Consider the following 14,989-nt stretch of genomic DNA (forward strand, 5'->3'; position numbering starts at 1 on the left):
ATGAATATCTCACACAGAAACTGACCGCATCCTTTATTAAGTGTACATGTGATTGGAGGCCAGCACAAAACCAGAATGAAATGCAAAATGTAATTTTCTAGTTTTCAAAAAACTAGTTCAAAGAAAGACTTTATTAGCACCGAAGGTTCATTTTGTGTATCATTTATATGTCCATTTCTAAGCTTTATTAACTTTACATTTGGAGGTGCTACAACAAAGTTTTAGTCAAACACCAAAGAGGCAGTTCTTTGATGCATGAGTATGCCTAGTAAAGTACTTATAGTTTTCATTATGATAATTAAAGTTAAAAAGGTAGATTGGATTTTAGTGGCGTAGGAGCTGCAGGAACAGTTTCCACTCTGAGTGTTGAGTTGGAGGGCTTTAGTGGTGTAAACACTGTTAACAGACAGCTGGAAGGTCTCAATGAGTAAGAAGGGGGTTTGTTTGGGTGTACTTTGGCAGCCGTTTTGGCGTATAGTGGTACTGGTAATGGTATGAAGGTGGGGGCTGTTGGCTTGAGATTTTTGGTAAATCTGCCATTATTTACAAGTCGGGTGGGCTGAGGGGGACAATAAACTTTCATTTCTGGGAAAGTCATTGAATTTTACTAGACTTGTAGAACCTTATACAAGGCAAGAAAAAATGGGCAAACCAGAAAGAATTTAACAAGCACAAAAAGTGTTTCCATATTCAGCTGTCACACAATACAGACATAATGTGAGCACTCCCCTGGGTGGACACAGTCACTTGGGCTGCCATTTGGGCCTGATGTGGCACTAATAGTGCTTACTGGAAACATACACAAGCAGCGTTGTCTGTACTTCTGAGGGCAAGCTAATGACATTAAACCACTCACTAAATCTAAACCCAAACTCAATGCATAATTCATACCAGCGTTGCTTGTTAAAGCTCTGTATCACAAACAGACTGACACACATGCTGCTGGTCAAATTACAATAAACATCTGTCTTGACAAGTAATTTCTCACATTCAGCCTTCAGATTGTACAGTTTGAAGGCACTGGGGTAAAATAATTCCACTTGTTCTTAATTTTGATTCTTTGGTTTAAGGAATTCTAGTAGAAATGAGTGCTACCACTTTGAAACGAGATAATTCAGCAGTAGCATGAAGAAAATTACATTTGTTTTTTTAGAATTTTTGAAATAAGCAACTTTGTGCAGGAAAGAAACGGACGTGGCAATTTTTTTATTTAATTATTTAATAATTTTTTTAAAATAAAATCATAGTGCTTAGTGTTGTACCCAGGTCTGAATCCTTGGGTGCTTCCATATATTGGCAGGCATGCACATGGGACCCCGTATGGTATATGGCTGTATTGTCCTGTTGGATACAAGGGGTTGGAACCAATGAATTTCTCTGGACTGGATGTTAGGCCCTGGCAGCAGCAAATTATAGCTTTGGCTAGGAAAGTCAACCAAATGGTCTGATTCTTCTCATTCAGCACATAGGACTCCACACAGCTGCACTTTCTTTTACTGCCAGACAAGAGGACAGTCTGAAAGAGGGAGAAGAGAAAGAGAGGTGGAGTGGAAAAGAGTTGGGGGCAGTTGGACTGGACCTGCCTCAAAGACCCAGAGGGCTGTTTTCCAAACACACACAAAAAGCACAAAAAGAACCAGCTAAGACTCATCTTGGACATCAAACTCTATTTAGGGCTGTGTTGTTTGTACTGTGAGTCATCATACAAAATCCCTCAGAGTTGTTTTCTTTAACTGATTGGGAATGCTTTTGCATAATTCCAATCAAAGAGGTAAGATGATGATGTATTTTGCCCCCCCCCCCCGAGACCATAAAATGCTACTTGAGCCTTTGTCTATATTCTGTTGAGAAAATAATTCTGCCACCGGCTTCTTGATCTTTATCCAGTTTTGATAGTTTCCTCATTTATTCATTTTCCATTTAAGAGGGGATAGATGAACTACATGAACTCAAGTGACTTTCTGAGGTCAGAAAGAAGAAAAGAATTAAAGTTACGAGGAATTTTTATCTCAGTAGGACACGTAAAGGTATTGTTGAACAGATTAATTATATATATATATATATATATATAATACTGTTAACATTACAGCAATAATGTGCAGTACTACAGTGCACCATTATGCAACACTAACAAAAAAATATGAGGACACTGATATTTGCAAAAGTGCAAAAAAATATGCAGCCTAACAAAATGCACTACAGACACAGAAAACACAACTCAGTGCAAGGACTGGTTGCAAATACAAACAATAGGAACAAACACCAAAGGACTTACAACATTACAACAAAAGCAACCAAATTCAGAAATGCTGCGAGTTGCACTTTTTTTTTTTTTTAAATTTTAGAAACCAAAGTCAGAAAATCTGATAAACACTTTTAGGCATGCAAGTCGATGCTATGTGTGACCTCACAGTTAATTACCTCACTGACGTATGTGATACAGGCTATCTTAGCATATATCTCACGCTAATCGCTATTTAGTCAGTACATTTGAATTGTAATAACACTAACACAAAGTGAGGCAAATATCTGAAGGAATATCTAAACCATGCTATCAGTGTGTCAACTGTTTCTTTTTGTTGTGATGTCTGAATCTGCCGCACATTTGTTTCTGTTGCATACCATCAACATACATTTTATGTTGTTGAATTTGTTTGTGTATTTAGATTTTCTTAAGATGCCACGCTGTGAGCAACCGTGGCCCTCCCTAATAAGTACTAAACAGAAATTTAATATCTACAGTAGTAGACAAGAAATAAATAAATAAATCGCAAGCCATGGCTCCAAATAAGAAGTCATGTAGCGCTTCATCAAGTAGTCTGCAGACAATTTAATCTGTAGCATTCTGCTAGCAATAAACAGGCAGCAGAAAAAGGTTCCAATTAGAGCTGCAGTAACAACAAAAGCAGTTTTTCAAAATAAATCATCACGTCTTCAACATGGAGGATTTTGACACCATACACCCTGGGTCGACTGAGGACGGCTCACAAACAAATGATCCTGTTCTCACAGCTCCACATCAGTTAATCAAAATCACACTCCCATCAATTCACACATGATCAAAAACAAATTATCAAAGTCTCGTTTCCGATAGGCAAGCTGTTGTCAAACACATAACGCACCCACGTCAGAAGTAAGTCCTTGTCAACAGCAGCTGGAGGGATATCAATAGCTACAGAGAAATCACATCCAATTCAATAAATCTGTGACAATAAAGTGTGAGAAAAGTGGGCAGGGTCACATGAACGGTTGACTTTGTGCATTGTCCAGAGCTGGACACATGGACTGTGTAATTCTAGTCCGGGAGTGACCACACAGGGCCGGTTGTGAGGTCCAGGAGTGCTGGAGAATGGGGACAGATGGGACAAGGGCAGGATTTTTTTGGATGAGAGAATGCTTTCCACTGTTCCTGCACTATACAAAGCCCATTGATTTTTTTCCTGTGTTGAGTGAGGAGCTGAGGAGTATCTTGTTTCAGCGTCCGCCGCATGGTCATGACACCTGGACCAGGGTCAGGTCTGTCTGATCCCCAGCAGAAGCATGCTGAGTCCAGGGGGACTGGACACATCACAAACCAGATTCCTCTCTGCATCCATAACTCTTTCTTCACGCACATTAATATCATCTCCCATCTCTGCACTGTGAGCCCGCAGCATCGTGTATCATAACGCTGTGGTCTCATTTGATGATTTTGACCTCTGCTTCTTCCTTTGCAACCCCTAATGTGCGAGTGGAAAACCAAACTATCCCTTCCCATGAGCCCTCTGGACAGATAGAGAGATAGTTCCTCAGGAAACGCAGGTCAGGAAGTCAGAAAAGGAAGCCGGCCTTTCGTTCTAAATACAACCTTCCTCTAGAGACCAGTGTGTCAGTGGAGAATTGGACAGTAAATCTCTGTTAAACGCTGACCCCTCACTCTGCTGTTTTGTTGCTATTTTTGCAACCTCGCACTTAACCAAAACATCATTATGCTTCTTCGATTTCACTGCAAACTGGCAATGATGGAGCCCAAGACTTTGATTTCCAAGATAGTGTTTGTTTTGAACTCTGGTCATGACTGTAATGCTGTGACGTGTCAAAGTCATCCGAACTAGCCAAAGCTCGTACTGATGATGGATCCCACCCAGTGTGAAATGAAGGGCAGGGGAAGCGAGCGGATGGGCATGTTGGAGCGATTCATGGGAACAACATCAGCAAGAGCAGTTGGCGGTTCACCACTAACAATGCTGTGGCTACTCTTATGGACAATTAATTGCTGCTAGTTCTTATTTTCCTCGCTCCCTGCCTCTCTCTCTCTCCGTAAACTCTCTTCCTCTGAGGCTGGTTTCACCCCATAGATGACCACGGTCCTCCCATATGAATTTGGCAAACATGTCATAACACATGAAAAGAGGCAATCATGGTGTCCTGGCTGTCAAAGCTTATACAGACAAAAACCGGATCACGCAAATTGGGATGTGGGGAAGAGAATGTATACAAAAATGAAACCCACACAGTGTCACAGCAAACATGGGCTGACGTTTGACAGCATATTCAAGAAATAATACCCTGTTTAGCCCAAACTAGACTGTACTGGATGATTGATTGCTCAATGCTGTTGGCTGATTAGTTGTCCTGTCAGTGTGTTGAAAGACGTGGTCACATGCTCAGGAAAAAATGGGAAGTTATAGGAGTATTAAGTAATCTATGGGTTTTAATAGAACTTGAAATACCAGTTTTCTGTAAAATATCCGGTCTGCATTTGTGACATGGAACTCAGCCCATTTACTCATGTGCTGTTAAGTAGAAATTTCAGGTACTTCATACTACTTTTTACTTCTGCTCCATACATTTATATTGCAGTTAAGTTAGTATCAAGATTTTGAGTATCAAGATTTTACATGCAAATATCAATAAGTGCATTATTTTACATTAAGCTACTTTTATATAAAATAATTAGAATTAGACCCAGCTCAGTAATGATTAAATAACAATTAAATATAAAATGTATGATCATGTCAACAAGGGAAATGTTGGTATATTGAGTACTGTAAAATTCATCACTTTAATGTTGCATAATAGTCCTGCCACTTGTACTTAAGAAACTGATCTGATAATAATATTCAGTGATATTTTCACCTAAACAGACAAAATTCAATAGAAATTTCAATTGAATTATTTATGTTCCATTTGCCCAGAATACACTTCAATGTTAAGGAACTGAAAATGCAAGTGCGTGGGGAGGCTTTCTTCCAAAACAGATACTTCAGCTGGAAAATTGACTTTAAATGAAATCATACATGACAGTATGTGGCAAACAGGAAAGTCACTTGTATTCATCAACAACCAACAACTGCATATTATGTAACACATAGCAGTAAAAATACTACTTATTCCTCCTTTAAGACTTTATTTAATGAGCCTGTGGTTGCCTTAAGTGGAATGTGGTGCAGCACAGCATGAGATTAACACACTACTGGTATGAGCATTTGTGTTTTGTAGCTGATAAGTCTCCTTGCTTCATATAAGGCCAGTAAATTAGTATGTTAAATGAAAGGCTGATTACAAAGTACACAATCTTGTGCTGAGTCCTAATTCACCACAAAGCCACACAAGAAAAGGCCTCTGTTTGACTGTGCTGACCTGTTCTCACTTGAGGTGTAGCAATTCTGATAACCTAAATTTATGCTTGAGGCAAACATTTAACTTTACAAAGAGGGGGAAAAATAGGAAACACTGCAAATGGGGGATGGAGAAAATGAAGAACTCTGCCCTCTGCTGGCTATAAGCAGGTACTGCAGTAGGCTCCTGTTACTGTCACACCAGCCAATTTGTTGTGACTTCTTTTATATCCAGTTCAGACAGATAAAAATTTAACATCCTGTCATCCCACATAAACATTTTCAGTGACCTCAAGTCTCATCCATATCCTCCCTTCTGCGGAGGGGTCATCAGAGACGACAGTGCAGGAGGCAGGAATGAAACTGTTGAGTGACTGACTGCAGCTCCTACAGAGCCTGATAGGGCCGATGAGCCAAAGGAGGCCAGCCTTGACCTAGAGAGCACATATTCTCTGAAATCATGTCTCTGGAGAGAGAAGCTGACTCTGTCAACAGCCTGTGGAAATTCTTGCCTGATGAGCTGAGATTTAGTTTTTATTCCTTTTTCATTATGGCAGTTAGTAGAATGAATATGGAAAACCTCGTAAGTATGTCTCCAACACTCCTACAAGCTGTGATGGGCAGTGGTTGTTTTTGCTTGTTTGTGAAGTAAAGTTACTAAATATTTCTTCTAACTTAATTTTACAGTGTAGCTCAAATGATTTTTATAATTAAGACTAGAAGGGCTTTGCATGGAAGTCAGTAAATGCCTTTTGCCCAACATGAAGCAGCGGTGTAAGTCAGGGCTCTGTGTCAAACTTGTGTCAGTTATGGAGGTTTACTGTCTGCATCTTTAAAACAGGATCACATCTGATATTATCCCCTGAGAGAGCAGCCAGTTTTTTTTTCTTTATATTTTCATGTTGGCAGGAAACAGGTGCCTCCTCCTAAACCTGGAAGGATAACTAAGTCACACAATATCAAGCAGGCACGATACATTTGAGACTATTAAAGTAAACAACTGCAGCATGTGAAGCTTCTTGAGGCCAAGGCCCAGCAAAGAATACTTTTCCATCAGTGGTTTGTTGTCGCATTTTGAGCCCAGCTGACCTTGCACAGTTCAAACTGTACAATTATCTGCTGTGAAACTTCCAGTGCCAACATCACTTTACTGTACTTAAACAAACTCTGGCTCTGATTCTGTTTAATGTCTGATATATTATGGGCCCTTTAAGTCATTTTACACCGGCTAGAGGTTTTTGTATTGCTGAAAAAAAGATGATTCCCCTCCTACTTGCCTGCTGTGGTTATTCCTTAGAGGGAGACAATCGATCTGATCCACTTAATCAATCAGTGACAGGGCCTTTGAACTGCAGACGTGATTTCCAGCAAGTCTGTCATCCCACCCTGTCGTCTGTGAAAACACTCCAGGGGGAGATTACTCCACACAGCCCTGGCTCGTAAAACTCTTTTTATGTTAAAACACACACTCCTGCTCCTTGCTAACTGGGTCCAGACTGACTGTTTTTATGCACATCTACTTTTTTTAAGCATGGGTACAATAACATTGTAGCACTTAAAGCTCAGTTTAAGAAAAATTGGGAGAAACACATCTCAGAACTTTGCTTTGGATGAGGAGAACCCATGCTGGATTCATGGCCATCCACCATTCACTGTTCTGTCTCAGCTAAATTCAACATTTCAGTGCAAAAACAACTTCACTGCCTCCTCCATGGCTGCTAGCAGTGAGATTAAGCTCTCCACCCCCTGTGTGGCTCCTGTATAGGCAAGAGAAGTAGAAGGGGAAAGGGAATGTTTTGCCTCTCTCTCCCCACCCCTCTTCCCTCACCTCCCTGGGGCTGTGCTGTGTAGTAATAAATGTCCCCTATAAATCTCCCCCTCACACCAACTTCCCCTCCTCCAACTCCAACCCTTTTTTTTGTTAACAGCTTCTTCTACCCACACCCCTCCCAACCCCAGCTTTTCTTTTCCCTCTTTTCTATTGCAACCCAACCCTGACATTGACTGTGCACATGGCTGATGGCTGCTCTGTCATGGATTTAGCGTGCAGCGGGGAGGGAGGTAGAATATGGGCCACAAAAGATTTGTATAGGTTTCACTCTGCAGCACAGCTCTTTCATATGAGGCTCCAAGCATCTTTGTGACTGTGAATCACTCCTAAAGTATCAGGTTATCATCAACCTGTTGGAATGACACATACATTCATGCACATATTGAACTTAGGGGATCAGGAGATCAGCCTTGACTCAGCTGGGAAGCAAGAGGAAATGAAATGTGGTAGAAGCAGTAGGCAAAACAGAAAGTAAAGTCTACAAATGCAGTCAGGAAAGAGTTAAAAACCCTGGCTGCCTGAATTCACCGGAAAGTCCCACAAGTGAGGTTGCAGTCCAGCAATTAGGAGCAAATTAATTACAGAGTAGTGGATGGTAGCTGAAACCCTGAGGACAGTGCAGCGCCTCCCAATAAACAACTTCAGAGTGCTCAAGCACCAGACTTCCATAACAAAAAGAACTGGGCTTTAAAACCTGCTGATAAAAAAGATTTATATTAAACTTATTTACAGTGAGTAAACATAACACCACATCACTCACTTGAATAATTGTATGTTTAATCCACTGCTCTCCTAATAAAAAAAAATAAATAAAAATAAAAACTGGATCAGTATAAAAAAAGATAGTGATTAAAACGGACTCATTTTATTGTATGTTCCCTTACAATGAATCCCCATCAGTGTGTAGCATTCACACTACGTGCAGCAATGTAGTAATCGCAAACAAACTGAGAAACGAGTCAGGTTTGTTCCCTCAGAAGAGGACTAAAAAAAAGTTAACTGAAAGTTACGCCCAGTGCTTCAGGCTCCTCCTGCAGAGGATTAAAAAGCAAATGTCGAGCTGGTGCAGGGCAGAGGGGGAAGTTCTGCAGGGTCAAAAATACACAGGAGCTGCAAACCAGAAACTCAGCAGACCTGCGCAACTTTCTAACAAGCACAGTTTGTTTTTTTTTTACTACTTTGACTTGATCCTGGTCGCTGCAAAGATGACCACAGCCGTGGCATCGCCTTTCTTCGACTTCGAAGTAATAAACAAGGTAGCTGCAAAACTTTTTCTTCCTCTCTCGTCTCTTCTAGAAAAGTCAGCTCTGGTTAGCCGAGTTAGCCGCTGTGGAGGAATGACGAGCTGCATGTCCGGGGCCTTTTGCCTGTGGACGCTGTTGTGTTTTGCTTTTTCGTTCGTTTCTTTAACTTTCATTGTTTGTTTATTTCGCCCGCGTCCTTGTCCAGCGTCGACACGGGCTTTATTTACGTCAAACAAGTGTCTCCGGAGTCAGCCGTAACCTGGCTCCAGTGTTAATCTAAAACTTACTGCAGTGGTAAACTTGGGCTTTTTCCTATTTAACATGTGCCACAACAGCTGAACATAACATTTATGGTTTTGCTTACCAGTTACGGTGCACTTTCGAGGCCAAGCGACCACAAGCGCTGGCTTTAGTTTAACTTTTTTCTTTTTTTTTTTTTTTTTACGAGAGCAGTTTTGCGCCACTTTTAATGCTCGTCACAAAGCAGCAGCCACATGCTCGCTAATCATTGACCAGATTTGTGCGCCTCTAATCTACTCTTTGCTCCTATAAAACTGCTCATATCACTGCTTGTGTGTGACACTAAGATTTGCTGGGAAATAACTGGTTTTACAGCTCACCAGTGAACAGACACTGCACTGTTGTGACTGGCTATATTTTCACCTTTTCACTGAGAGATTTTTTTTTTTTTTTTTTTTAAGCTGTAAGTCCAACAGCCACCTCATGTGTGTTTAAAGCAGATCAGTGTTGTTTTGTAATCCAGCAGGATGCTTTGACACTTTCATTATCTTTCATGATGCAGCCTTTGCAGAGCCACTAGCGGCCCAATGGCCTCATGCGCTGCTGCTCCATTTACTAACCAGGGCAACTTGCCAAACCAGCTGCTGTTCTATAGACCTGGATCCGCTCATGTTGAGGGAACCAGAAAGATCAGTCATCCAAGAAGGCTGAGGATTTTTTCTTTTTTTTTTTTTCCCCCATAGTTCACCATGTTCTAACAACCTGTTTTCTTTTGTTTCTCTACAGAACAACAAACTGCTCAGCTACAACCTGGGTGCGCCCCATCCCATGTCTGTCCCTTGCACTGGCACCAACGTGCCCATCTCCAGCCCCACCGGAGCCCTGCTGGACAGGAAGGCGGTGGGATCTCCCTCCACGGGAGGCGTGTACCAGCGGCGGCACTCAGTGAGCAGCACAAAGTTCAGCCAGAACCCATTTGTGAATAGCCTGAAGGCAGCGGACCACTCCTCGCTCATCTCAGGGGTTGGCAATACCAGCAACAACAAGGAGAACCGCCTGCGAGACCGCTCTTTCTCTGAGACAGGAGAGAGGCTCTTAAACAAGTGCCTGGGCCCTGCCAGTCCCACCAGCCAAGTGAACTCCAGCCGTTACAAGACAGAGCTTTGCAGGCCCTTTGAGGAGAATGGTTCCTGCAAGTATGGTGACAAATGCCAGTTTGCTCATGGAATCCATGAACTGCGCAGCCTGAGCCGCCATCCCAAATACAAAACTGAGCTGTGCCGCACCTTCCACACCATCGGGTTCTGTCCATATGGGCCTCGCTGCCATTTCATCCACAATGCTGAGGAGCGGCGTGGACCTCCCCAGCAGTCCTCCCCTCTAAATTCTTCCAACAAGATAGAGAGGCCTCGGCTGCAGCACAGCTACAGCTTTGCAGGCTTCTCCAGCTCAGCTGGGCTGAGAGACAGCCCCACCTCAGTCACCCCTCCACCTATGTTCTTCCCTGATGAGGTCCCTGATTGGCCCAGCAGTAACCCCTTCACCTACTCCAGCCAGGAGCTGGCCAACCTCTTTGGACCCAGCCTCAATGCTGGTCCTGTAGGCACAGAGTCCAACACCCCTGCACCACCCTCTCCAACCATCGCGCCTTACTATTTCAGACCCATGTTGGAGTCCCCTCAAATGTTTGATTCTCCACCCAGCCCACCTGACTCTCTGTCAGATCAAGAGGGCTACCAGAGCAGCTCTGGAGGCAGCCTGAGTGGCTCAGAGTCACCCACGCTAGACAACACCCGCCGCCTTCCCATCTTCAGCCGCCTCTCCATCTCTGATGATTAGACCACATACAACCACCAGTGACTTTGAGTTCAGTGACACAAAGAGAACATGGCACTCCCCTCTACCTCTGTCTCTTTCCTAAGCTTCTCTGGCTTCCCTTACACAACACACCATGTTAGTTCCTCGTTAACATCGTAAGGATGTAGTTGATTAAGGGATCTCAAATTTCATCCCTGCTAATCCGCACAGCAAGTTTTAAAAAGTACCCTGCCATGTGTCATAGTGCCAAAAAGGAGAGGAATTGAACAATGAAAATCACAAGAACAAGGATTGACTGTTTTGCCAGGTGCCACTTGTTTTTTTTTTTTTTGTTTTTTTTTTGTTTGTTTTTTTTCTTCTTCATTATTTTCTTGAATGTGTAGCAATACAAGTGGCCTTGGAAAGGGGAGTGCATTGCACTAGCCCTTAACCCCCCTCCCTGTCAATACCACTTCCCCTGAGCTAGCTAGAGGGTGCTCGCTAATGTAACTGTAGATCTACCACAACCGTTTTTACAGACTGAGTTAAAACAAAAGGAAAAAAAAGTAACAGACCCTGAAAAGATATGAATTGTTTTTAAAAAAAGAAAAAAGTGCCTGGGGTGGTTCCTGCATGTGTTTAATGGACTACTGTTTATTGTTGGTTCTTTCTCATTTACCCCCTTCTCTTCCCCGTTATGGTTCTCTTTAAGTACCGTCTTATGTAATTGTGGACTGGGTGAGTCTGCAGGAAGGACTTTGAACTGGAAGTTGGTTATGTTTCCCCCCCTCCCTCCTGATTTTTTTTTTTTTTTTTTTTTTCCACCCCTTTCTCCTGTTGCTGGTCACTGGCTCTGTTTTTTTTTTTTTTTGGTTGTTTTTTTTTGGGGGGGGAAGGAAGTCTTGATATCAAACTGATCATTGAACCTGTAAGACTTTGTCCTGGCTCTCAACCCTGCCTCCCTTCATCATTGCCAATCTGGGAAATTCCAGCATTCCCATGGTGCAGTTGTACATCCTGCAACTCCAAGCTATTTTACTTTTCTTTTCCCCCACTTTAAACCTGCTCCAAGGAGCACTCTCTGTACTCATTGCATCCCTTTTGCTTTCTTTATTTGATAATTATTTTTTATTAATGTTATTATGGTTATTATTATTTGAAAAACTTTCAGAAACGAAGGTTTTCTTGTCACTGCTTATTTAACTTATCAGAACATATTTATTGGTGATCATATGCATTTTTTGTTAATTTTGTTTTGTATTTATCAGGATAATGAACAATAGAATATATTTTCTTTTATGTTAAATTATGATCTTCCATATTAATCTAAAGATTGTGAAGTTTTTCAGTTTTTGTGCAGTTTTCCTTTTTTCACAGTTTAATATATTGTACTTCAATGACTTTTGTTCTGCAACACTTTGTCAAAATGAAAGTTAATTTAAAGCAAAAAATGCAAAAAAAAAAGATGTTTTGCGTTTTGATTATTTATTGTATTTTTTTTTTTTTTCTTTAATTCCTCTTATTGGACTGCAATTCCATCAAAAGTAGATTTGCTTGTATTCATTCCTGGTGTTCCCCCCAACCCCATAGCTTACAATAATCTGACAGTAACAGTAACTAACTGTTATTACACTGATTCATTTTTTTTTTTTTTGTCTCAGATCTTGTCCCGAGCGGTATTCTCACAGTACTTGTGTTAATGGTAGAAGTATGTGGGGGGCTATATGACCTCTGACATCACTGGCTTAAGAGAGTCTCCAAGTTAGACTGGTTATATCAGTAATGCTCTCACACCCAGTCTGTTTATTACAAGCAATAGCTGTGACCAAATGGGTTGAGGAAAGTTTTTTTGTTTTTAATTTGGATGCTTGATGCACTTGCTTGGCCCCCTCTTGACCATTGGAAGTGCCTCTGAATACATTCCAGGTAGGTAAGGCCTTGCTGCCTTTTATATTTGATAATGGAGGACAATTAATTTTTAAGTCCCTTGTTCTGTGTTGCCTGGTTAACTGAGTTTGACACAAAGAAAGTAAAGCTGTTGAATGTATTTTTCAGCCATGTTTTTTCACTACAGTAATTTCTGAGTTTATTTGAAAGCCTGTTTTTTTTTTTTGTTTTTTTTTTCCCTCTCTTTTGTAAGTACCAATTGCAGATAAATCAATAAACCCCATATTTTTGGAATCATTAAACTGTGTAATAAGTTGTGTACAAGGGTTTTGGGAAATCTCGAGCTTTAGATGCTTCCTACACCTTTAGAAGTGACAGGAGTATCTATCCAAAGGGCAAAAGCATACCTTTGACTAATGGTATTGCAAAAATTGTTAAATATTTGGATTCAAATCAAATGTCTTTTTAAAATCTGTCCAATGAAGATGTTTAAAATGTCTATTAAAGAATGACTTTATATTCAAACTTTGATATGAACTTTTTAACATTTATGTAACACTTCAGGGAATTGAGTTGTTTAGGAAAGTTGTCAGTTTTTATTGGGTTTTAAAATTATGCTTAGAACTTATTAAACCTCCTCAGAACTTGCATGAGTTATTCATTTTTCTTAAGCATAAAAGTAATTCTAGTGTTACATGTCTGCACGTTCATGGAGAAATTACAAAATACTCGTAATAACTATACTTTTAATAATGCCACTAAAAATAGCTTAAGTTAAAGCCCACAGCCAACTGACTAAGCTTTTTATAAAAGTCAGTATCTGCAAATGTTCTATTTAATAGTAAAATCAAATAAAAATGGGAAAAAAGGCCTCCTGGCTGTTTGTGCATGATGCAGAACTAAGGGGAGTTTCACTGTCATGCACGTTGATTGGTGAGCTGCACAGAGCTGTTGGGGGTATTGACCTCGGGATGATCAAACTCTGATTGAGTACGTTTGGTTACAAAAATACATGACACTCTTGGTTTCAGCAGAAATATTGATCTGTCAGGCTGTAACATTTCCACGAATTAAAAGTGATTACCTGAGGTTGCTGAGGTTACCTGATTACGGTCTGAAGAATTTTATATTTTTGACATAGAAAGTAAAAGTAGATGACAATCTCTATTTGACTGTGATTACATGCAGAGTGGTATTTGCTTTCAGTAACAACATACTTTAGCTTTTTCTTCTTACACTCCACTCAACAACCACACTACTTCTGCTTTTCCGCCCTCTCTGGACACTTCCGTCTGTCCATGTTTATATTCTCTCAGATTGCAAAAAAGGAGCCAGAACAGGAACTCCCTTGCCTCCACACAATGCTGGGTGCTGACCCATGGAGGCTCCCTTTTAGTTTCATTCAATAGAGCCTGGGCCTGGAAGATCCTCATCTTGTTCGTTTGCTACCCACCCACCAGTGCCATGTCTCAACAAACTGCCTGCCTACTGAGCATGTGACTTTACATCAAGGCCCAGTGTAACTTCAATAACTTTCTGCATACCAATTAGAGGGAACAGCATAAAAATATTGCTTCTCTTGATTTTCACAGGTGCTCATGACTCGCTTTGAGACGATTACGCACTACTTCATATTGTTTCATTCTGAATCATTTCTAAAAAGCAGTGAAAGTTAAAACCTCCACAGCATGTGGACAACAAACTGAAACCAATGAGTATACAGGACAGGCTGCCAATCTAGTCAATAACAAACTAGGCAGAAGAAGACATCGGGTTATACAAATGTATACTCTTAAAGTGTCACTTAAATAAGAATAGAATATGAATTACTAAGCTTGGATGTTCTGTTTGCACAGGCAACCTCAGCAGTTTAAAAACCCAATTGTTATTGTCTTATCACCTTTACACTTCACCACTTTCTCTAATGTGATGAGAACTGGCTATCAATAAGAGTTTTGCCTGATAACATGTAAAACACATTTAAAGGCTAAAGTTTGCATATCTCAAACTATATCAGGTGATTGTGACTCTTGCATACCTTCTGGCTTTCTGCAGCCTTTTCATAGGAACTTCAATTGCATGCAGTACAAGGGACATGAAAGAGGGCTGTTTCCTGTTTGTGTGGTCTGTGAAGAGAAACACCTTGAGATGAAGTACCAGGAAGTGGGTTTCTGAACCTGCAGAAGCAGGTCTTGACGGTGGTAGCGGGAGGAAGGTTGCCTTTTATAGGTGCCAAAAAAAAAACTTCCATTATTTCATCACATTGTGCAGCAGGTTACTTTCCAATATGGAAAAGGTGCAATGACACACATCAGGCTTGTGGTTAATTCATTACTTCCTGCACAACAGGATAAAGGATGGGAGTAGTTTTACTCTAAGTAACCAATCTT

The 14,989-nt window shown here is 40.9% G+C and overlaps 1 protein-coding gene across 1 annotated transcript; it reads left to right on the forward strand.

The window, feature by feature from the left end:
- Positions 1 to 8,513: 8,513 nt before the first annotated feature.
- Positions 8,514 to 12,896, forward strand: zfp36l1a (zinc finger protein 36, C3H type-like 1a). Its single transcript, XM_026308967.1, has 2 exons — positions 8,514 to 8,687; positions 9,702 to 12,896. The coding sequence occupies exons 1-2, from the start codon at positions 8,637 to 8,639 to the stop codon at positions 10,752 to 10,754; spliced, it is 1,104 nt and encodes a 367-aa protein (XP_026164752.1). The 5' UTR covers positions 8,514 to 8,636; the 3' UTR covers positions 10,755 to 12,896.
- Positions 12,897 to 14,989: the final 2,093 nt, after the last annotated feature.

The sequence above is a fragment of the Mastacembelus armatus genome, chromosome 22 (assembly GCF_900324485.2).
Source record: "Mastacembelus armatus chromosome 22, fMasArm1.2, whole genome shotgun sequence".
NCBI classification, from domain to species: domain Eukaryota; kingdom Metazoa; phylum Chordata; class Actinopteri; order Synbranchiformes; family Mastacembelidae; genus Mastacembelus; species Mastacembelus armatus.